At 42.4% G+C, this 24,700-nt stretch overlaps 1 protein-coding gene across 1 annotated transcript; it reads right to left on the reverse strand.

Annotated features, from left to right (window-relative positions):
- Nucleotides 1–1,020: 1,020 nt before the first annotated feature.
- LOC114458266 (C-type lectin domain family 11 member A-like) lies at nucleotides 1,021–22,952 on the reverse strand. The gene is made up of 4 exons (XM_028440637.1): nucleotides 22,851–22,952; nucleotides 4,991–5,098; nucleotides 4,669–4,752; nucleotides 1,021–1,661 (listed from the first exon to the last, which is right to left on the reverse strand). Exons 2-4 carry the CDS (start codon nucleotides 5,013–5,015, stop codon nucleotides 1,249–1,251), a joined length of 522 nt encoding a protein of 173 aa, XP_028296438.1. The 5' UTR covers nucleotides 5,016–5,098; nucleotides 22,851–22,952; the 3' UTR covers nucleotides 1,021–1,248.
- Between the last annotated feature and the right edge of the window lie 1,748 nt (nucleotides 22,953–24,700).

A 24,700-nucleotide genomic window follows, 5' to 3' on the forward strand; every position in this document is an offset into this window, starting at 1 on the left:
TTTTCTCTCATTTTTTTAGTTGTTTTGTCTGTTTTCAGAGTCACTTTGTGTGTTTTTCTCTGTTTTTGTCATTGCATATCATTTTCTGTCATTTTGAGTGTTTTGGATCTTATCAAATTCACTACATGCATTTTGTATTTTTTTCTTTTACACACACACACACACACACACACACACACACACACACACACACACACACACACACACACACACACACACACAATAAAACACAGTTTATTTAAACATGGTTGTGCATCTGTTCATGTGTAATTTGACTGTTGAATAATTCTGTAAAAAACATTTCCTGGGGAAAAAAGCTTATGGAGGCAGACAGGATATTATAGTGATTCAGAGGAGGAAATACAATGGCTAACCAAACGTTACTACGAGCCAGTGAGAAAAGGTCGTCCACCATCCCTTAAAAAATGGCATTGTCTTCAATTTGACCCCCAAGGACAGAAGGGTGAAGAAAAGAGAGCAAATAACAGGTTTTTATCATTAATGTCAGCACAAAAAACTGTTCAAAAGAGGAGAACTGCTTACTTACATATTTCTATTACAACAGAGGTTTGCAGCCCACAATAGGGTCGCTGACCCATTTTCAGAGGGGTCGCTGACCAAAAAATATATACAAACCCTAAAATTTTGCATTTTTTGATTAAGTCATTTGGAAATAAGAGATAAAAACTGCACTTTTTGTTACGTTATTGGGTTTTTGTGTCATAAATTCAGTAAATTGAGTGTTGAATGTTTCTTATTTTCAGTAAATCTGACTGTGTGTTTTGTTTTTTTTGTTGTGGTTTTATGGGTTTTTTCTTGCCAGTTTGTGTATTTTTCTGGTTGAATGTATCTTTTGGTATATTTTTCTCTTATTTTGTGTATTTTTGTTGTTGTTTCGTGTGCTTTTGGTGTCATTTTGTGGTTGTTTGTACATTTTGGTGTTATTTGGTTTCTTTTTCCCCCATTTTGTGTCATTTTGTTGTTGTTTTGTGTGTATTTTTGTACATTTTGATATTATTTGGTATCTTTTTCTCTCATTTTGTTTATTTTAGTTGTCATTTTGTCTGTTTTTGGAGTCACTTTCTGTGTTTTTGTCCTTTTGCACTTTTACTTACATTATTGTGTTTTTGTCATAAAGTCAGTAAATTGGGTTTTGACTGTTTCTTACTTTCAGTAAATCTGACTGAGACCAAGTTTTTTGCATCGTGCAGACAATCGGGACACAAGTTCTGCCCACTCTATATGCGATCAGAGCGCCACCCTGTCGTCAAACTCGCAGATGTAGTTCATGGTCCGATCGCAGTAGTGGTCCCACCAGTCGCCGTCGTCCGACGACATGGCTACGCAGTTTTCCCGCCTCCCTCCGTCCGGCTGGCTGGACAGGAAGTGCTTCCTCCACTGGAAGTAGGAGACCCGGGTCCCATCGTCGAACACGTATGCGCCCTCGGAACGCAGGTCGTTGACACCCAGCCACACGGGCCAGTTCCCAGGGCTGAAGAAGGACTTGACGTAGTCGGCCAGGGCCTCCTGCTCCCGGCGGTCTCTGGGCATAGCCATCCGACCTCCTCGCTCCATGCACTTCCTGGACGCTCCTGCGTAATCTGCCAGGTTGTTGTAGACCAGATAGCACTTGTAGCCCAGCCGAAGGCCTTTCTGACAACCTACGAGGTTGACAAGGAGCAGATGGTGTTGTCAGCGTAGAACTTTTAATGCTGGTGTTTCAAATGGCCTAGACATCAGTCAGTTTATTCACCTCACACAGGTGCCTAGATTTATTAAGATAATCAATAACGCTGATACATGTCGTAATCAATAACCCTGATACATGTAAAGCTACAGGCACAATCGTGGTTCTCTGCTTCCTTTGCAGCAGACTGCTCTTTCTGACTCCCTTGTTCTTGTCCCTTCCTCCCTCTCACCTAAAACACCTGATTCAGATCAGTAATCTCAGTGATCAGGTGGAGAGGGAGGAGGAGCTATTGTAAAAGGGCTGAGAGGACCAGGAGGAAGGAGGCACAACAGCAGGCGTGTGGCGAGTTCCTTCTGTTCACCACTTGATTGTGAGTTTGGCATTTTAGTTTGGACTGGAGATTACTGGTAGTCCTGTTTCTGAGTTATTTAAGTAGATTTAGTCCTTTGTAAGTGTTTGTAGTTTAGAGGGTGGACGCTGGGTGAGACGGCCCTGTATAGGGTTGGCCCAATGTCCTCCTTACTTTTGTTCAGTTTGGCCAGGGTCTCCAGTCCCCTTTTTTTTTCTTTGTTATTTTTAATTCTGTTGTTACTTTTTAAGAACTTTGCTTTAATTAACACTTGACGATCGATGTTTCTGGTTGGCATCCTGTTTATGTTGCGGCCCCTCAAGCCTTTTGATAGACATCCTAGAGCGGGCTGTAACATAATTGGGGGCTTGTCCAGGATCACTTTTGGCTGCCCCACTTACGCAATGTTTGACATAATCTGACATATGATACACCAAAAGAAAGGTTTTTCAATACCAAATCACTATGTAATATGTAAAGAGCTGTACTGGTTTAAGTGATGATACCCGTCATTGCGCAAACTAAAAAATTGCAAAAACTTTTGCTTGGTGGTGCCCAATTTTTCCTAAAGATTCACAGAACGCAATCTAGTGGAAAGAATAGAATCTAAGCTTTCATTTGGTGTCGATATTCCCATTCTGAGGCTAACTGTGGCATTTTGAAGTATGTTAATGTCAAGAATTATTATTTAAAACATTTTCCAACATATTACACATTGTTACATTTCATGGTGAAAATACTTTCAAGTGCTAGTAAAAATCTTGTTTATGTCCATACACCGACAACTATTTAAACTCAAATACAGTTTTTTTTTATTGTCATTTTGTGTATTTTTGTGGTTGTTTTGTGTGTTTTTAGTGTCATTTTGTGTATTTTTGTGGTTGTATATATCTTTTGATATTATTTGGTATCTCTTTCTCCCATTTTGTGTAGTTGTGTTGTTGTTTTGTGCTTGTTTGTACATTTTGGTATTATTTGGTTTTTTTCTCTCAGTTTGTGTATTTTTGTGATTGTTTGGTGTGTTTTTGGTGTCATTTTGTGTATTTTTGTGTTTGTACATTTTGGTATTATTTGTTATCTTTTTCTCTCATTTTGTGGCGTTTATGGTGTTCCAGTCTAACTGTTTGGCTGCTGCTGGGAACAGATTTGATGTCTTAAACTAAACAATAAACATTCAGTACGGTTTAATGTTATTCATGTAAGGATGAAATAATCAAGGCATAATTTCTGTCTTTATTCTATGGCCGTGAATGTTTGACATGTCACCAGTTGAACTGATCCATTCCCTGCGTCAGTCGTACGTAGCACGGGTGACGTGCGCGGCCTTTCACAGCGTGTGGTACTACAGAGACAGGTTAGGACACGTGGCTGCAGACGTCCTGAGCAACCGCTGCTGTTTGGAGGACGACGCTATAATTTGTGTAGTTGTAAAGATGTCAGCGTGAGCCTCAGGGCCTCCTCTGCACACATTACTGTGGCGTTTGCTTTAATGATGCAGCGTGTTGCATCATGTGACTGCCTCTAGACCTCCAGGTGAGTGCACGAGGTCACGGTGAACTTTAACGCTCCGAAATAATCTTTAGCTTCCAGTCGTCCCGCGTTCTTTGCTTAGAGGCAGTAAATAAGAAGTAAAGAGGCAGTACATAGACATACTGTAAATAGACGTGTTAGAGCCCAATATGTAACAACGAGCCGAAATGTTACAAAAATAAATGTGATAAAACATGAAATGTAATAACTGGTCAATTATGTAAGAAAAGTGCTCAGCCCAAAATGTTACAACTGATCAATAATGTAACAGTATGTTGAGGTTCTCCAAAAGGCTTTATTAATATTAGTAATAATTATTATTATTAATATGACTGGAAATATATGGAATAAATGAAAAGTCTGACTATATATGAAAGTTTTAATATGTATATAAGAAAAGTCTGAATATGTTGCCCCACTGTATATACAGTATATGATGTAATAAAATGTTTTTCCCTGCCTCATCGTGTAATAATCAAAAAGTTTTCGCATTTTGCGTGTGTTAGAGCCCGATATTTACGGTAACAAAACCCGAATTCTTATTAAAAGAAATGTAATAACTAGTCAATAATGTAACAAGATGCTGAGCCCAAAACATAAAAACTTTTTGCATTTGTTATAACATTATGGGGTAAGCAAAACATGTTTCCCCTAATAGTGTAATAATTTAATTACATCACAAAGTAAGTTTATGGATTAAAGGCCTTATTGCTTCAATGTAGAGAGAAGTGTCATACACAAATGTGTTTGCGTAAATATGTGTAAGTGTGTCTGTGTATATTTATATACACGCAAAAAGTTTTTACGTTTTGGGTGCAGCATCAGTTCTACCATTTTGGGTTTTATTCATTTTTTTTGTAATTACATTTCAGGCTCAGCACTTTTGTTACATTATTGACCAGTTATTACATTTTGGGTTCTATTTTTTTTTAATAATGATTCAGGTCTTGTTACATTTCGGGGTCTAACAACGCGGTTTATAGACAATATAGAGACAGTATAATGGCTGCATCTAGACAGTATAAAAAGCTAATATATACAGTATTTAGACAGTAAATAGAAAGTATATTTTGATGTAGGAATAAACCTTGGTCTATACCTTCCAGTCGTCCCATCTCCTTACGGTTGTCTTTGCTGTGCTGGTAAACTTCACGTACGTCGTCCTCCAGCTCCAGAACTTTGGCTGGAAACCAAGACAGAAAACACGATTAATAATCAGTGAAGGCACGAGAGACTTAAAGTAATGATTCGATCTCACGCTATGATACAACATGTATCAGTCAATGAAAAATATACTAAAAATGTAACGTTTCTGGATGAATATTTTTAAATATTTTTCTCCCAAATACATAAGAATTTATTTTCCATTTAAAGTCATATTATATATGTCATGTTATATATCATGTACAAGCTTGTCTTACTGTCCATCCTGGACACACGATCCATCAGCTGGTTGACTTTCACATCCAGGGTGTAATGACCCACATTCAGTTTATGGATGGCCTGGTCCAGACCGGCTAGCCGTGACACTGTAAACAGATTATAGGCTTTATATAAACAGATTATAGGCTGTATGTAAACAGATTATAGGCTGTATGTAAACAGATTATAGGCTGTATGTAAACAGATTATAGGCTGTATATAAACAGATTATAGGCTGTATATAAACAGATTATAGGCTGTATATAAACAGATTATAGGCTGTATATAAACAGATTATAGGCTGTATATAAACAGATTATAGGCTGTATATAAACAGATTATAGGCTGTATATAAACAGATTATAGGCTGTATATAAACAGATCATAGGCTGTATATAAACAGATCATAGGCTGTATATAAACAGATTATAGGCTGTATATAAACAGATTATAGGCTGTATATAAACAGATTATAGGCTGTATATAAACAGATTATAGGCTGTATGTAAACAGATTATAGGCTGTATGTAAACAGATTATAGGCTGTATGTAAACAGATTATAGGCTGTATATAAACAGATTATAGACTGTATATATACAGATTATAGACTGTATATATACAGATTATAGACTGTATATATACAGATTATAGGCTGTATGTAAACAGATTATAGGCTGTATATATACAGATTATAGGCTGTATGTAAACAGATTATAGGCTGTATGTAAACAGATTATAGGCTGTATGTAAACAGATTATAGGCTGTATATAAACAGATTATAGGATGTATATAAACAGATTATAGGCTGTATATAAACAGATTATAGGCTGTATATAAACAGATTATAGGCTGTATGTAAACAGATTATAGACTGTATATATACAGATTATAGGCTGTATATAAACAGATTATAGGCTGTATGTAAACAGATTATAGGCTGTATATAAACAGATTATAGGCTGTATATATACAGATTATAGGCTGTATATAAACAGATTATAGGCTGTATGTAAACAGATTATAGGCTGTATATAAACAGATTATAGGATGTATGTAAACAGATTATAGGCTGTATATGAACAGATTATAGGCTGTATATAAACAGATTATAGGCTGTATGTAAACAGATTATAGGCTGTATGTAAACAGATTATAGGCTGTATATAGACAGTATATAAGGCAAGGCACGGTAAGGCAAATTTATTTGTATAGCGCATTTCAAACACAAGGCAACTCAATGTGCTTTACATGATCAAAAAGTGCAACAGAAAACATTCAACATCTTAAAATCAATAAGAACATTTAAAATCATCAGTAAAATCAATTAAAATCATCAACAAACATTACATCATCAATTTGACCATAAATCTCTCTCTCAATCATACGCAGTAGAGAAAAAAGTTCCTTTAACTTTGATTTAAAAATGTTCACATGTGATGCTGACTTCAGCTCTGCTGCAGTTTGTTCCACTTCTTTGCAGCATAACAACTAAACACAGCATCACCATGGTTACTGTGAGCTCTGGGCTCCACTATCTGACCTGTGTCCATAGATCTGAGAGACCTGCTGGGTTCAAACCTGACTAACATCTCACTGATGTATTCTGGACCAAACCCATTCACACATTTATACATCAGTAGCAGCAGAACTTTACAGTCTCCTCTGAGGCTGACTGGAAGCCAGTCTAAAGACTTTAAAACTGGACTAATGTGTTCTGACCTCTTTGTTCTGGTTCATACCTGAGCTGCAGCGTTCTGAACCAGCTGTAGATGTTTGATGAAGACCATTACAATAGTCCAGTCTGCTGGAGATAAAAGCATGGACCAATTTCTCCTGATCTTTCTGAGTCATTAAACCTTTCACTCTGGAGATGTTCTTTAGGTGGTAGAAGATGTTTTTGTGATAGATTTGATCTGATGCTGAATGTCAGATCTGAGTCAATCAGAACACCAAGGTTTTTGACTTGGTCTTTAGCTTTTAAAGATCCAGACTCAGATACTTGCTGATATAAGAAAAATATAGGCTGTATATAAGCAGAATATAGGCAACATATAGACAGAATATAGGGTGTATGTAGACGGTATAAGCAGAATATATAGGCAGCATATAGACAGAATATAAGCAGATTATAGGCTGTATATAAGCAGAATATAGGCAATATATTAGCAGAATATAGACAGAATATAGGCTATAAATAAGTAGAATAAAGTCAATATATTAGCAGGCTATAGACAGATTGTAGGCAGTATATAGATGGTATATAAGCAGAATATAAAAAGAATATAAGCAGAATATAGGCAGTATATAGAGAGAATATAAGCGATTATAGGCTGTCTATAGGCTGTGTATAGGCAGAATATAGACTGTGTAGTTAGGACAGGCATTGCCTATCTAAGGGTAAATTGAAATTTTGGTTATCTGTTTTAATTATAATATCATTATCATTTATTTTTCAGTTTCCGATAGTACCTATAAGTTTAAGTGTCCGCATTTTGTGCTTTTCATAGCCCAACATACTCAACAACGCTATTTCCTGGTACGACAGAGACGCTGCACAAGTCTCCGTCCTGTGCAGTGGACGTGCACTGTCGCTGATCCCACTCAACGTTCATGAAGCCAAAATACAGCGCTTAGGGGCACAGCCATCTTGCAAATTTCACATCATTTGGAGCCACAGTCTGCGCAGTAGGGTCCGGTGGGAGGAGCCCTGGTAACACGCCCCCGACTGTTTAGTGTACTGCCCTGATGAGTTACACAGCCCAGCTACGCCAAGAACATTAGTATCTTTCCCACTGGAAATTCTACAAACGTCTTCTTCAGATGATCAGATCATAGAGGTTAGTACTAGTACAAGTAGCTCAAAAAAGATGAAAAAACTGAACGGAAAAGTTTAATGATGTCTCGGCTTTCCTTAACTGCTTATGTTATTCACAAAGAGAGCTACGCAAGATCTGAGGCTGTCAATCATCGTCATATATGACGTCAAATCCTGTTTTAATAACCTCAAATAACTTATTTAAAACAAACTTCACAGAAAAATGAGCATTTGAACACAATGTAGGGTGATATTAACTCATGATGACAGCAGAGTTTAGGTTTGGAAAAAAATTACGTGAAGAGTAATTTAACGTTACAGTTTGACCCACATGCCATCTGTTATCATTGAGGAGGCGGGGTTTATGACCTATACTGCAGCCAGTCAGCAGAGAGAGCTCCAAAAAAAAATGCTTAATTTCCCTGTGAGTGTGTGTCGTCCATTCTTTTTACAGTCTATGGCCCTGTGCTGAGTAAGGCAAGAGGAGGCCACACCCTCTCCCGAAGGCACATTGCTGTTTGGCCCTCATTGCATGTGTTTATATGTGTTTGCACATGGGTAGTCAGTTCCCCAATATGAAAACCTTTTACGTAAAAAGGTAGCGCTCTACGCTGACTTTGGACATAACCGTGCTATGCTAAATGCGATACGTACATTCACAGTGCATTAGTGAATTGATAAAGCGTAGCTGCTGCTACGTTCTGTAGCTAGTGGGCGGGATAACACTACAGGCAGGATGACAGCGCTAGAGACGTTCAAGACATGTTCACAACTTTCTTTTGAGGAAAAACGACAGCCTTTAAAAGATGGGAGACCAACACCTGAGCTACCAGACCTTCAGCAAAAGAAAGGTCAGAACATTGTTCGTACTTTCCACAGTGCATGGTACAAGGGGAAGGATTGGCTTTGTGGATGCACGTCACTGAACCGGCTGTTGTCATTTTCACCGTGTTTCTGTGTTTCCAACAAAAACAACAGCTGCGCTGCTGTGTCATGAGATATATCTTGTTGGGAGAGTATGGAGGCTATAGTAAATACTTGTTTGTTTCTTTAATGGTGTTTTACGATGTTGATTTTGACATATAAACACTTGCCAGCAGAAACATATGAAATTGTCGTTCGTGTCGACATTGGTGGTCTCGATTTGCAACGCCCCGCCTACCCAACCCTAGTGCTCACGGCATGTCACTGATATAGACAGAATATAGACAATATATAAGCAGAATATAGACAATATATAAGCAGAATATAGACAGAACATAGGCAGTGTATAGACAGAATCAGAATCAGAAATGTTTTTAATGGCCATGTACAGTTTTAAGGACAGTACAAGGAATTTGTCTTGGTAGTTGGTGCACAAAACAAACAAACAAAAAAAAAAAAAAAAAAAACAAAGAACAACCCAGCAACAATAATAATAATAATGATAAATACTGCATGTTTTTGTGTCTGGAGGGTCCTGATGGACCGAAACCTCCTTCCAGAAGGGAGAGATTGAAACAGTTTATGACCGGGGTGGGAGGGGTCGGCCACAATCTTTCCTGCACGCCTCAAAATCCTGGAGGCGTACAGGTCCTGGAGGGAGGGCAGATTGCAGCCGATGACCTTCTCTGCAGAGTGGATGATACGCTGCAGTCTGGCCTTGTCCTTGGCCGTAGCTGCAGCGTACCAGATGGTGATGGAGGAGCAGAGGATGGACTGGATGATGGAGCTGTAGAAGTTCACCATCATCTTTGTTGGCAGACTGAACTTCTTCAGCTGCCGCAGGAAGTACATCCTCTGCTGAGCTTTTTTGATAAGGGAGCTGATGTTCAGCTCCCACTTGAGGTCCTGAGTGATGATGGTCCCCAGGAAGCAGAAGTACTCCACAGAGCTCACTGTAGAGTCTCCCAGGGTGAGGGGGGTGAGGGGGGCTGGGTTCTTCCTGAAGTCTGCTATCATCTCCACTGTCTTTAAAGCGTTGAGCTCCAGGTTGTTCTGGCTGCACCAGGACACCAGCCGGTCCGTCTCCCACCTGTAGTCAGACTCGTCTCCATCAGAGATGAGACCGATGATGGTCGTGTCGTCTGCAAACTTCAGGAGTTTGACCGACTGGTGAGAGGAGGTGCAGCTGTTGGTGTACAGGGAGAAGATCAGAGGAGAAAGAACACAGCCCTGAGGAGATCCAGTGCTGATGGTCCGGGGAGCAGAGATGGTTTTTCCCGGCTTCACGTGCTGCTTCCTGTCAGACAGGAAGTCTGTGATCCACTTGCAGGTGGAGTCTGGCATGTTCAGCTGGGAAAGCTTGTCCTGAAGGAGAGCTGGGATTATAGTGTTGAAAGCAGAGCTGAAGTCCACAAACAGGATCCTGGCGTAGGAGCCTGGGGAGTCCAGGTGCTGGAGGATGAAGTGGAGATCCAGGTTTACAGCATCGTCTACAGACCTGTTGGATCTACAGGCAAACTGCAGGGGGTCCAGGTGGGGGTCGGTGATGTCCTTGATGTGGGAGAGCATGAGGCGTTCAAAGGACTTCATGACCACAGATGTCAGAGCGACGGGTCTGTAATCATTAAGTCCTGTGATCCTCAGCTTTTTAGGGACAGGAACGATGGTGGAGGCCTTAAAACAGGCTGGTACGGTGCATGTCTCCAGTGAGGTGTTAAAAATGTCTGTGAACACTGGAGACAGCTGATCAGCACAGTGCTTTAAAGGGATAGTTCGCCTATTTAAGACATGACGTTGTATGCAATCCTCACCATCACTATAGTGCATACACACTCCGCCGATGGCAACCAGCCAAAGCTGTCTCTCGCTGGTTGCCATCGGCGGAGTCAGACATGCTGTCCGCGAGTCGCGCTATCAATAGCTGATGGGATTAGGCGCACCGATGTTGTGTCTTTGTTTATTTGGTTTGTGTTAACTCTCGTCTGTGTTTCAGGGATTCCTGTTTGTGGCTCCACCCCTCAGTGATGTCTGTGTGCTTGGCTGGTGAATGATTAGCTCCCTCGTGTTTTCACCCAGGTGTGCACACAGACATCACTGAGGGGTGGAGCCACAAACAGGAATCCCTGAAACACAGACGAGAGTTAACACAAACCAAATAAACAAAGACACAACATAATTAACACACAATGATCCCGCAGCCATACTGTGTCCAGGCACTCAGCTAAATAGTGGAGGAGGCCTGATTGGGAATGGGCCACACCTGGGTGAAAACACGAGGGAGCTAATCATTCACCAGCCAAGCACATAGACATCACTGAGGGGTGGAGCCACAAACAGGAATCCCTGAAACACAGACGAGAGTTAACACAAACCAAATAAACAAAGACACAACAACCGATGACGTTGACGGCAGCGCGGATTGATGGAAACGGAAGAGAAAATAGTGCCGATTAAAACTGGAGGTATGAATTTTTTTTATGGGCGGTTTTGTGAGGTAAATGAATCAAGCTTTCAAACGCATATCTTTTTTTCTATTAAAAACGCACAGTTTTGTGGCCCCGGAAACTAACCGGGTGTTAGGTCCAAATACGTTAAGACCGTTGCTAAAATGTGAATGTTGGGTCTAAATACGTTAAGACCGTTGCTCAATCACATCTCAGGGAGAAAAACACTATCTGACTTAAAGGCGACCAGAGGCAGAGAGGTGCGAGCTGCAGCTCGGAGAAAAACCCAACAAAAAGAGACACAAAAGTCCGATATAAGTTGGATTGCTCTGATGGTGATGCCTCAGAACCAGGTATTTATTATAGAAAACATAGACCACACCCAGAGGGCTGTGCAACAGCGCTCTGGGTGCAGGATTAATACCATATATGGTAACACAAAAACTTTGGGGGAGAAAAAGGCTCATATGTCCATGCAGTGGGTCACATACCCCCACACTGGCCCAAACTAGTTTAAACCAGCTATGGTGGACAATGGATATGTTTTGCAAACACACACACACACACACACACACACACACACACACACACACACACACACACACACACACACACACACACACACACACACACACACACACACACACACACACACACACACACACAGTTAATCATGGATAATTTCATATTCTAACTATCGTTTAATCATTTAACTATAACTAATAAAGTAATAAAAACCACACAGACTATAACATATCTTACATATCCGCCCTGTTGTGGGTTTGGAAAACATCAAGCAGACGGGCGTCTTCACAGGTTTACCCGGTGCCATCATAGGACCAAAACAACAGGGATGACCACCGTGAGGTGGGGCGAAAACCCGACAGCTAGTACGGGAAAAATTCCCCACCGTCCCCCCCTGCTGGGGCGAACATCGATTCTGATCCACGGTGATCTGGAGACAGTTCAGGGTGTATGTACAACTGATGACCCAAAACCATGGTGTTGAAGATAGGGCTTTAGGTCTCAGTGTGTGTTTGGAGTTGGTAAGGGAGGGTCAGAGGTTACCAGCACATAACCCTCCAGTAGCAGTGAACCTTTACCGCTCACTGTGATGATGGGAAGGTGTGGCAGGGTCTTAGTCCATCAATGGGGCAGATGGGGAGAGACCCATAACATGGAGTTGGTACTCTGGGGAAGCCTGGACCTGCATAGCACCGATGATCATGTCGTCTATGCCTTTCTTCACACAGGGGACGATGCAACAGCAGGCAAGACCAACGACCAGCAGCACAGCCAGAAGAGGGAGACCCAGACGTAGCAGGAATTGGAACCAGGAGCCTTGGAACAGCCAGTCCCACCCGGATGAATGGACATTGGACTCGTCAGCTGACATGGCACCTTCCAGGTTGCGGAGTGTTTGCAGGGCGTCTTCGATGGACTCCGAGGAGTTATTAGGTATGTATGTACAGCAGGTAGCACCCACCATAGCACACACACCACCTGTGGAAGCTAAAATCGTATCTAAAGCCATACGGTTCTGAATAGCCATTTGCGCGGTGGCCGCTGTTCTAGCATTCATTTTGTTATTAACAGCTAAAGATGCATTAAGAAGCATGTGAAAGCGGTATTGAAGGGTCTCTACCATAAGGGAATTCTTACCCACGCCTATATTAGGGAAAAGAGCATGAACGACTTTTTGACTAGTTGACCAATATCTATGTTCGGGAGGGACATCTGAGCCCCATATTGCATCATGAGGTGTGAAGGTTATAATCTCACGACGAGAACGACTAGGCATTGTCATATGAACTATGAAAGACCCATCTGTGACTGCTACTGGTACACAAACGGCTGACATATTAATTGGAGGGGAAGGATAAACTTTATCACCGCACTTCAACCAAACACCGTCTCTAGCAAACATTGGGACAACCGTACTGACGTTCCGAACGGTAGCACAATGGTTTATGTCTACCGATGGTAGACCTTTGGTGTTAGTTGGTGGACCATTAAATCGTACGCATAAAGGATAGCAGTGAGTATAATTACCACAGGGGACAGCATTCGTGTTTAGGTGTTTAGCAGCCTGACCTAAGGGCTCGAGGGTTTTTAGCACTGGTAGAACAGGAGGGCACGGGGTCGCGGACTTATTTTGTAAACATTCTAGTACTTTCTTTGAGTCAGGGGCTGGCAGGGATGCGGACAACAGAGTCGGGGATGTTACAGCGTGCGGCAGATGTGAGCAAACATAGCAACTATCATTAGTTACTGTTCGTGCAGATAGTTCTACCATACGGTACCAAGAATTAGCGCGCAGACGATGATGGACGTGATTATTTTGTTCAGACAGTAATGCGAGTAACGAGTCAGGTTCTTCTGTTGGCATAGGTTTTGCATTTATAACTCGTATATTCTGTCTAACCTCAGGTGATAACACTATGTCCATGCGTGGTTTAACTACAATGGGAGTGGCCGGAGGTGTAATACAAATATCTACCCAAAAGATGGGATCTGTCCCTTGTACGTCAGGGCCGAATCCCATAAGCAAACAAGAAGGAGGTACCGCGGTGGTGTTAACGGTTAGGAGTAGGATTTTTTGTTTCTGAACAATTGTTTTTCGCAATGACAGATATGCCGCTGTAACGGTACGTGTAGATGGTGTGAGGGGCCAGGTAATAGGGGTGTAGCTTGTATGGAGGAGTACCTCAGACCAACCATGAGTAGACCATGATTGGTCTGCTCCCCGGACTTGCATGTACCATTCATAATTTACATAGTCCTTACCATGTTTCCATGGTGTGTAGCCTTTATTAGCCAGAGCCTCTAGTGGAATTGTAACGTCACTTAAAATGTCCGGTATTTGTGGTATGCACATAACGAGGTTAAAGCCCCCGGGGCATCTACCTATGTAATCATACCAAGGTGAGCTTAGAGCCCCTGCTAGCACTTCCTGGGATCCCACGAGGAGGAGGAGGAACAACAGATCCATCTCTGTGTTACTAGGGTGTATCACCTGCTGTGGTGGGTTTCTGTACCTTTTTCCCGTGTGATTGGTGTATCCACGTCTGTCTTTCAGCTATCTTAAATGCAGTTGGTGTGGTTAGCAGAACTGTGTAAGGGCCGTCCCACCGTGGAGTACACCAGTGTTTTCTCTTAATCACCTTGATGAGGACCCAATCACCAGGACGAAGGGGATCTGAAACAGGTAAAGAGAGACTAGGCAGTGTATTAGCTTCAACAATTTCAGCATCTGTGAATAATTTAACCATCCATTTTGTTATTGGATCCAACTCTCCCTCCTGATCCTGCACCCACTTAGAACTGGTGAGGGGTAGGTGAAACGGTCGTCCTGTGACAACCTCAAAGGGGGTCAAACCCTGTGTGTTTGGTGTTATGCGCATGTACATTTCTACCAGGTTAACACACTCTGGCCAGGGCCTGTTTGTTTGTTCTACAGCTTTTTTTAATCTGTTTTTAATGGTACCATTGTTGCGTTCTACCAATCCAGCACTAGCCGGGTGGTAGGAGCAGTGATGTTTTAATTCAATGCCCATGGCCTCTGTCAGCAGGAGTATTACTCTGTTAACAAAATGGGGTCCATTGTCGCTCCAAATCTGTCGTGGGATGCCATGTTGAGGTATTATTCGTGTCAAAAGGGCCTTTGCCACTGTCATTGCATCATTTGTTTTAGCGGGCACTATGGTGACCCATTTTGAGAATGAGTCCACCAGAACCAAACAATACGTATACCTCTGAATAGTGTGCAGTGTTATGAAATCCATCATAATGACCTCAAAAGGATATGTACCAGCTGGCGTTTTACCCCGAGGGGGCCTAACATTACCCTGAGGATTATGACGACAACAGATGATACACTGACGACAAAAGTTTTTAAAATGGGTTTGGAGTCCTAGTGGTATATGAAATGACTGTTTGACTATGTCTACCATCCCTCCTGTTGAGACATGGGCCAACCCATGGCTCATTCTAGCAACGACGTCAAACAAACATCTAGGCAAACATGGCTTGTCATTTAACATAAATACTCCAGAGTCCTTTTTAACAGCACCTTCAGTCACCCATTTCGTTTTCTCACTTTCAGGAGCATTAACATGCATATCAATCAGGACTTCATCCGGCAAGCAAAGTGGTACAACATCAACAGGCAACAACTGGACAGTAAGTGCTTCAGTAAAAGCAGCTTTTTTAGCTTCAACATCAGCTTTTGCATTGCCCAGAGAGACAGCATCAGTGGCGCCAGTATGTGCTTTGCATTTACATATCGCCAATGATGTAGGTAAGAGGACTGAAGCAAGAAGGTCTTTTAACAGGGAGGCATGTTGCACAGGCTTTCCACTAGATGTCTTCATACCTCTCCTAGCCCACTGAGCAGCAAACACATGAACTGTGGAAAAAGCATACTGGCTATCAGTGTAAATTGTGACTTTCTTGCCTTTGAAAAGTCTACAGGCTTCTGTCAAGGCCACGATTTCAGCTGCCTGTGCAGACTGATTTCCAGCCAATTTGCCTGATTTCAACACAGTGTCGCATGTAACTACTGCATAACCAGTATGATTTGTTCCATCAGGTGCTTTGGAGGAGGAGCCATCTACAAACACTACATCTCCGTCTTTCAATGGAATGTCTGTCAAATCTGGACGTGGCTTGCATGTCACCGACACTAACTGTCCACAGTCATGCGGTGTCCCATCGTCAGCTGTTGGTATCAATGTAGCTGGGTTAAAAGCAGCACAGCGCTTTAGAATGAGGTTGGCTGGGGTCAACAAGGTGTTAGTAAGGTGTAAAAACCTGGCAGGAGATAAGAACGACATTTTTGTTTGTGTTAACAGGATGTCAACTGCATGGCTGACTAACAGTGTCAAAGGATGGAACAACACTACTTCAGCAGACGCGTGCACAGCCATGGCTGCGGCGCAAATCGCCTGAACGCAATGGGGAAGTGCCCTAGCCACATCATCTAATCGTTTAGAGTAATAGGCTATTGGTCGTTGCTTCTCACCGTATTGCTGTAGTAGTACTGATGTCATGTAACCGTTCTTACAGTCAACAGACTGTGTAAATGGCTTGTTGTAATCTGGCAGCGCCATCACCCCTGTTCCTGTTATGATTTGTTTCACTTTTGTAAATGCTTCTTCCGCGTCAGGTGTCCACTGCAAAGGTGCGCTTAAAGTTTGATGTGTATCTAACATTAGGTTCTGTAATGGGGCAGTTATGATAGCATAATCAACGATCCACGACCTGCAATAATTCGCTAGGCCTAAAAAGGCCATCATTTGTCTGACGGTAAGCGGTTTTGGTGCCATTTGTACTGCTTCCTTACGTGAAGTAGTAAGTTCTTTCCCTTCAGCTGAAATGTTATGACCAAGGAATGTTACTTTTTCCTGTGTAAATTGTAGTTTTTCCAATGAGGCCTTATTTCCTGTTTTTGCCAAATGTGTGAACAGCCTGATTGCCTCTGTTTCATTTTCCTCTTTGGTGGGGCTGGCCAATAAAATGTCATCAACATAAACAATTATCTGTGTGGTCTCTGGCCATGTGTGGTGGCTGATGCACCTGTTTATCTCCGCTGAAAAGATAGTAGGGCTATCACAGAACCCTTGTGGAAGGCGAGTGTAAGAGTATTTTTTGTTCTCAAATGTGAATCCAAACCATCCCTGAGCTGTACTATGAAGAGGAATGGAGAAAAATGCATTACTTAAATCAATTACAGTGAACCATTTTTGATGAGGTTGTAATTCATTTAACAATGTGTGTGGGTCTGGTACATTTGGAGCTCGTGATTTAACAGCCTGATTTACTGCTCTTAAATCATGCACCATTCTCCAGCCCCCCTGTGGCTTTTTCACAGGGAAGATGGGGGTGTTGCATTGAGCTGAGTCATGTTCCTGTAACACGCCTGCAGTCAGTAAATCATTAATAACAGGCTTTATTCCTTCTTTTGCATCTGATTTGAGTGGATACTGTCTAATTCGAGGCCTGTGAGATGTGGCTGGATCTATGGTTACAAATGTTGCGGTTGTCATAAGTCCAACATCTGTCTTTGATGTAGCCCACAGACATGATGGCACTGTAGGGAAATCATTTGAAGTCAGGGTGAACACAGAAAGTCATGCATCCAAATGCACAGCAGGGGGCGCCAAAGTACACCAGTTCAGCACTTGTCTTTTCACAAAGCCACAAAAGGAGCCTCTGTATGTGAATACATTGTGTCTCTCCTTCCTCCAAAGGTCACTCTTGACAGGAAGTGCAGCCAACAGATCATTTGCATCTCTCCACTGTTTGTGTGCCGGTTTTTGTAAACAAATATGTGGAAACCGTGGGGGGTTTATTGGTGTCAGCTCTGGAGGCAACGTCACTCTGATTATAATCCATCCATCTGGAGACCAACAAACGTCTGTCAATGTTATTTTCTGTGGTGACAATCGCAGAAACTTTTCCTCCCAGGCTTTAGCAACTGCTCTGCCCTCAGGAGACAGGTCTGGTCTCCTTAGCCAGTCTGGTTGACCTGGCAGGGGTCCTTCAGGTCTGACATACATCATTGTAACATGTAGTGGCCACTGTGTCTGTGTTTCTGTAGGAACGACAAATGTTTTAGCTATTTTAGCCCGCAGTTCCTCCATAGATCCAACCACTGACCGAGGGCCTGTTGACACTGGATCCAATGTATAGAATTTATTAGGAATGACTGGGCTTTGCAACACCATAAGTGATTCTTTAGTTTCTGATAAAAATTTCTTTGGCACTATTCCATTAGCCGTTGGCACTAAACTGATCTGTAACTTACTGAGAAGATCCCTTCCCATTAGATTGAAGGGACAGTCAGTTGTCAAAATAAATGGGTGTGTATAATATGAACCATCTTCATCTTGCACAATGACCTCCTTAGACCAACAGGCATATTGAGGCTTTCCACCCACTCCCACTATGCCAATAACCTTTTTGGAAGTGACTACGCCTTCCACCTGATCACGGAGGACAGAAACATCAGCTCCAGTATCACACAGAAAAGTGACTGGTGTTTGTTTTGGTCCCACCAACAATGTACGTTTTGGGTATTTTTCATGTGTTAATGTTACAGCTGCATAAATGGAGAAATCAACAAAATGATTTGGATTTAAAGGTGGGGGATGTTCATATTCTGCAGGTAAATCATTGTCATATTGATCAGCATCCTCATCTTGCCCTAAAAAGGCTATGTCACACTCTGAGGTTTCATTATCTGTTCCGGAGTCACTGATTGCATGTCCCTCCGGCCAGTCCTGGCGTCACTGCCTAGGAGTTTGCCCGAACGACGTATGGTCTGTTTTTTGCTTTTTTCTTGGGCAGTCTCTTGCCATATGTCCCTCCTCATGACAAATGAAACATTGTCTTTTTTCTCGATCTATTTTTGCTTGTTTTTCCTCATCAGGCGTTCTGGTGCGATATGGCTTTTTTCCCTGTCTTTTAAACCCTGAGCGCTGGCTCACCAGGGCTGCAGCCATGGCCTCAGCCAATACATTAACATTAGCTGATTCAGTTTTTGCTTTCTTTTTCTCAGTGACTTCATAAGCATGTTCGGCCCATTCCATTAGCTCTGGAACAGTGAGGGTGCGGTGTGTGACACAGTTTGCTTTTATGAAATCTGACACGTTTGGCAACAAACCACTAATTAACCACATTTTTAGCTGTATTTGGTATGGATTATCCACCAGCGGAGAATGAGGAAGCCCGCTATTAGTCCTAAAAACCGTTTCTAAACGGGCACGATATTCCATTGGCGTCTCGTCTGATTTCTGACGACACGCACTTATTTCTTCGTGGCTTGGAGGTTTTGTGTAAGTCGCCCTAACTCTTTGCATCAGTGCTTCAACCTGCTGTCGCAGCTCATTAGAGTTATGTGCTAGGGGCTGACGGTTAACTTGTCTCCCCGTGAAACCGCCCACCACTACTGGATATCGGTGTCTAAGTGTTAGTTTTAAAACCTTTTCCACCTCCAGTCCATTTAAATGCCATGTCTCAATCAACCCACATACTTGTTCAGCATAAGCAGTCGGGTCCTTCTCAACATCGCATACGCCCCTACAGGCATCTAATGCTTCCTGTTCCGTCCATGGCCGAAACAACAACAGCTGTGGGGGATGTGTACCCTGTAATGGATCCTGTGGGTTTAGGAATTCTCCTGCACGAGGGTTAGCTACCTCTATCATGGGTAAAATTGGATATAGATTTTCCTCCATCCCCGCTATGTGATATTGCTCATCCTCCTCACTGTTAACACTTTCTTTCATCTGTTTTGACTTTTGTTTAGCTGCCCTAGTCACAGGTCCCTTTGTTTCTTGTCCTGCAACTGCTCCCCCCTCTTGTAAACCCCCTGCGGCCCCATTCTGTTGCTGATTTGTCTCCTCAACTCTACGCGGTACACACACGGTCTCATCAAAAGGCTGTATTTTAGCTGCAGCTAACACTTTCTGTTTCCTTCTCTCTTCACCTTTCTCTATCTGTGTTTTCCTGATACTCATAGCATCCTTCCAGATACACACTACTCTTAAGTGGTCTGCTATTAACTCAGCCTGCTTAGGACGTAACTTTTTTAATGCCTTCACTCTTTTTCCTTTACACCAGATGGACACTTTTTCTATTCCAGCTTCGTCTGATAATTTCCCTGCAAACCCACAATTTTTGTACCAATCATCTAGATAGCAACAACTACCGGGATACTTTCTCTGCATGAATTTCACATCATTATTTTCCATCAATGCTTTACGCTGCGCGTTACCCATGTTCTCAGCACGGGATTTACAGACACCGTTACAACAAAGAAACACCACAAAGAAACACCACAAAGAAACAACACACAACAACTCCCGTCTGCCCTCTGTCCCTTTACCACGCCGTGTGAGTTTTACGTCACCCACCACGGTCTTCACTCCCCGTTGTACGTCACGGGTACTATGGTGAAAAGAAACAGCTTCTCACCTCGTCAGTGTTCTCCCTGGTTCGTGGGACCCGTCACTCCCCGTCCGGGTCGGTGCTGGAACAAGCTGTGACCACCCCTGCAAAGGAGGGGGTGCCGGCAGTTTTACTAATGGTCCGGTTGCGCCCGCACCGATCCAGACGAAAAGATGTAAGGTCCCGGGTTTCGGCACCAGTGAATGTTAGGTCCAAATACGTTAAGACCGTTGCTAAAATGTGAATGTTGGGTCTAAATACGTTAAGACCGTTGCTCAATCACATCTCAGGGAGAAAAACACTATCTGACTTAAAGGCGACCAGAGGCAGAGAGGTGCGAGCTGCAGCTCGGAGAAAAACCCAACAAAAAGAGACACAAAAGTCCGATATAAGTTGGATTGCTCTGATGGTGATGCCTCAGAACCAGGTATTTATTATAGAAAACATAGACCACACCCAGAGGGCTGTGCAACAGCGCTCTGGGTGCAGGATTAATACCATATATGGTAACACAAAAACTTTGGGGGAGAAAAAGGCTCATATGTCCATGCAGTGGGTCACATACCCCCACACTGGCCCAAACTAGTTTAAACCAGCTATGGTGGACAATGGATATGTTTTGCAAACACACACACACACACACACACACACACACACACAACACACACACACACACACACACACACACACACACACACACACACACACACACACACACACACACACACACACACACACACACACACACAGTTAATCATGGATAATTTCATATTCTAACTATCGTTTAATCATTTAACTATAACTAATAAAGTAATAAAAACCACACAGACTATAACATATCTTACACCGGGACTACTTTCTTGACCAACTTCAAACGGCCAGAACTCGGACCAGGGAGGTGACCACTGAGTGAAACAATGTGTATGCACTATAGTGATGATGAGGATTGCATACAACGTCATGTCTAAAATAGGCGAACTATCACTTTAAGGTGGAAGGAGAGACAGAGTCCGGTCCACAAGCCTTACGGGGGTTTTGTCTCCTGAAAAGTCTATTTACATCTCTCTCTTTGATGGAGAAAGGTGTCTCTGTGAGGGGGGGGTAGGGGAGAGAGCCTCTGTAAGCAGCTGTGGTGAGACTGTAGCTTTGATGTTGGGGGTGAAGGTGTTGGAGTGAGGCTGGTCAGAGGTGTGAGGGGGGTTGGAGTCAGGTCTGTCCCATTGTCTTTCAAATCTACAATAGAAGTTATTCAGACTGTTGGCCAGGCAGAGGTCGTTAGCAGCAGCAGGGGCTCTGGGCTTGTAGTTTGTAATTTGCCTGAGCCTCTCCAGACAGAAGCCGAGTCATTCGCAGAGAACTGATGTGTAGCTTCTCTGAGTACAAACATTTGGCTTTTCTCACCTCCTTCCAAACGTGTACTTCGACTCTCTGTACCTGGCTCTGTCTCCACTCCTGAAAGCATCCTCTTTGTCTGCCCTCAGCCCTCTGAGCTTAGCTGTGAACCAGGGTTTGTCATTGTTATAACTCACCCTGGTCTTTGATGGAATGCAGCTGTCCTCACAGAAGCTGATGTAGGACGTCACAGCGTCTGTAAACTCATCCAGAGAACTGTTCGCAGACCTGAAAACATCCCAGTCAGTACAGTCCAAACACTCCAGGAGATTCTCCACTGCTGCACTGGTCCACTGTTTAGATTCCTTCACCACAGGTTTACAGAGCTTCAGCCTCTGTCTGTATGAAGGAATCAGGTGGACCATCAAATGGTCCGATAGGCCCAGTGCAGCACGGGAAACGGAGTGATAAGCACTGCTTAGTGTGGTGTAACAGTGATCCAGTGTCTTCTCCTCTCTGGTCAGACATTTAATTAATTGTCTATATTTGGGGAGCTGGTGTGAGAGGTCCCCTTTATTAAAGTCACCAAGCACAATAATAAAAGAGTCCGGGTAGGTCCGCTCCATGCACAGGATTTGGTCGGCGAATGTGCGCTGTGCCTCGCACACATCAGCTGACGGTGGGATGTACACACCAACCAGGATGAATGAAGCGAACTCACGGGAGAATAGAAGGGTTTGCTGTTGATAATAAAGGATTCATAGGCTATATACTGTATAAGCAGAATATAGGCACTTCATAGTTAGAATATAGGCACTATATAGACAGAATATAGGCATTATATAAGCAGAATATAGACAGGATATAGACAGAATGTCGGCAGTATATAATAATTATAATAATGCATCAATTTTATATAGTGCTTTATCATAGACATTCAAAGCACTTACAGAATTAAGGCATTATTCTTTCACTCCACACTTAGTGGTGGTAAACTACTATTGTAAGCCACAGCTGCCCTGGAGCAGACTGACGGAAGCAAGGCTGCCATAGTGCGCTATCGGCCCCTCTGACCACTACCAACATTCACTCACACACTACATTCATACGAGACAAAGTGGGTGAAGTGTCTTGCCCAAAGACACAGATACCACTGGGTGACTGTCCCCCACTGAATAGATAGAATTTAAGGAATATAAAGGCTTATATATATATATATGGTAACACTTTAGATGGTATAAAGTGTGTATATAGACAGAATAAAGCCTGTATATACATGTAGACATTAGAAGACGGTTAGTGTCTCTAACTCTTGTATTTCTGTGTGTTAGGAGCAGTTGTTGCTCTCACCGTTGGCTCAGCTGTGAGGTGTTTTACATCAGTGACTTACGGATGTAGTTGTAGGAGTTCTCAAAGTCTGAGGCTGGGCTGGTTGGCTCTGGTTCAGGATCTGGAAGAACGTCAGGAACGTCGCCTCTCGCCCTCTTTACTAGCAGAGGACACCTGTATAATTTACATTATAGAAAGTACAATTCATGAATATCAAGTCAGACTCATTTCCATCTTCTTTTTACTGTTTTCTTTTTTGGTGTTCTAATCCAACTGGTGTCCATTTCAACTGGTGACCCACTTGTTTGGTTACAGTGTCACGGTCTGAGTTTACCTCCATATTGAGATTATAACCCTAACATAATTCAATAAACAAATAAAACATGTATCCGTTCACTTTGAAAACAAAAATAAACAAAGGATTTTTTTTGTCTTTTTTTCTTTTTTTTGCAAAATAAATTTTCCGGTCCTAGTGCGCATGTGCCCGTATGCACATATATGCGCATATACAATCTCAGTACGATGCGCACAGAATATATGGCAGTATATAGATATAATATAGGCAGTATATAAATAGAACACAGGCAGTATATAAACAGAATATATGGCAGTATATAGAGAGAAAATAGGCAGTACATAGACAGAAATAGGCCGTATATAAGTAGATTATAGGCAGTATATAAACAGAATATATGCAGTACATAAATAGAACACTGGCAGTATATAAGCAGACCATAGGCAATATGGAGACAGAATATAGGCAGGATATAAGCAGGTACAAACCCGTTAGAAATGTTTTATTTTGAAATCCATTCTATGACTACAGGTGGTGAACTCACTGGTGTGACAGTTTACGCCTCAGGTCTAACAGTTGTGATGATGTCATTCCCAGTTTGAGCTGAAAGCAGATCATTGTGTGTGTGTGAGTGTGTGGTCCTAACCTGTGTGGGTCCGCCGTGTGCAGGAACACACACACCCAGAGTGCACAAACCCAGCAGAGCGACCGAGGTGGCAACTGGTCCCATTTTCAGCTTCCCAGTATAAGCTCTGTGCTTTCCCTCTCCAGCAGCTCTCTCACTCCCTCTGAGTCGCTCCCTCTCTGTCTCTCCTTTTTCTTTCTTTTTTTTTTTTTTTTTACTCTTTCCCTCCTGGATCGACCACTGCAGGAAGAGACACAGGCAGCTCCTTGACTTTTATTTGACCTTTATTCTTCACAGATCAACAACAGATCTGTGTTTACAGCTGCGGCCTCTGGACAACGGGAGGAGACGAAGGATTACAAAAACAAGTTGGAGCTAACAAGCACAAACCTGACATCAGCATTCTCTGAAAAAGAAACACAAACACCGACGGGTTGTTAGGCTTCTGTCCTCCGGGTTCGGTCAGCGAGGGACGATTGATTCTCAAGCCGGGGGAAAAATCCCAAACACAACATGACTTCCAGCAAGTTCTTTTTGTTTTTCCTTTTGAATAATATGTTATGGTTTCATTATTCAGAATTTTACTTTGATCTCCTGACATGTTTCGACTGTCAACTGCCAGTCTCCTTCAGAGGCGTCTGCTGATCGCTTTGATGTTCATTTGACTTCCGTGTGATTATTCCAGCAAGTTTTTTTTTAAATAATATGTTAAGGTTTCATTTATCCAGACATCTGTTCTTCAGGAAAATTACTTTGATCTCCTGACATGTTTCAACTGTCATCTGCCAGTCTTCTTCAGAGTCGTCTGCTGATTGCTTTGATGTTTCCTTAACTTCCGCGTAATAAATCCAATGCGTTCTTTTCGTCTTCTTTTTGAATGATGTTTTAAGGTTTCATTTATTCAGAAATTTACTTTGATCTTCTGAGATGTTTTGACTGTCAACTGCCAGTATTCTTCATAGGCGTCTGTTGATCACTTTGATGTTTCTTT

The sequence above is a fragment of the Gouania willdenowi genome, assembly GCF_900634775.1.
Source record: "Gouania willdenowi chromosome 24 unlocalized genomic scaffold, fGouWil2.1 scaffold_320_arrow_ctg1, whole genome shotgun sequence".
Lineage (NCBI taxonomy): Eukaryota > Metazoa > Chordata > Actinopteri > Blenniiformes > Gobiesocidae > Gouania > Gouania willdenowi.

Bases quoted from the DNA above. Each gene is read 5' to 3' on its own strand.
- LOC114458266 (XM_028440637.1), bottom strand. From the start codon at position 5,015: ATGGATCGTGTGTCCAGGATGGACA. The intron at 4,753-4,990 runs GTAAGACAAGCT...CTTGGTTTCCAG, and splicing joins TCGTGTGTCCAGGATGGACA to CCAAAGTTCTGGAGCTGGAG. The intron at 1,662-4,668 runs GTATAGACCAAG...TCAACCTCGTAG, and splicing joins GGAGATGGGACGACTGGAAG to GTTGTCAGAAAGGCCTTCGG.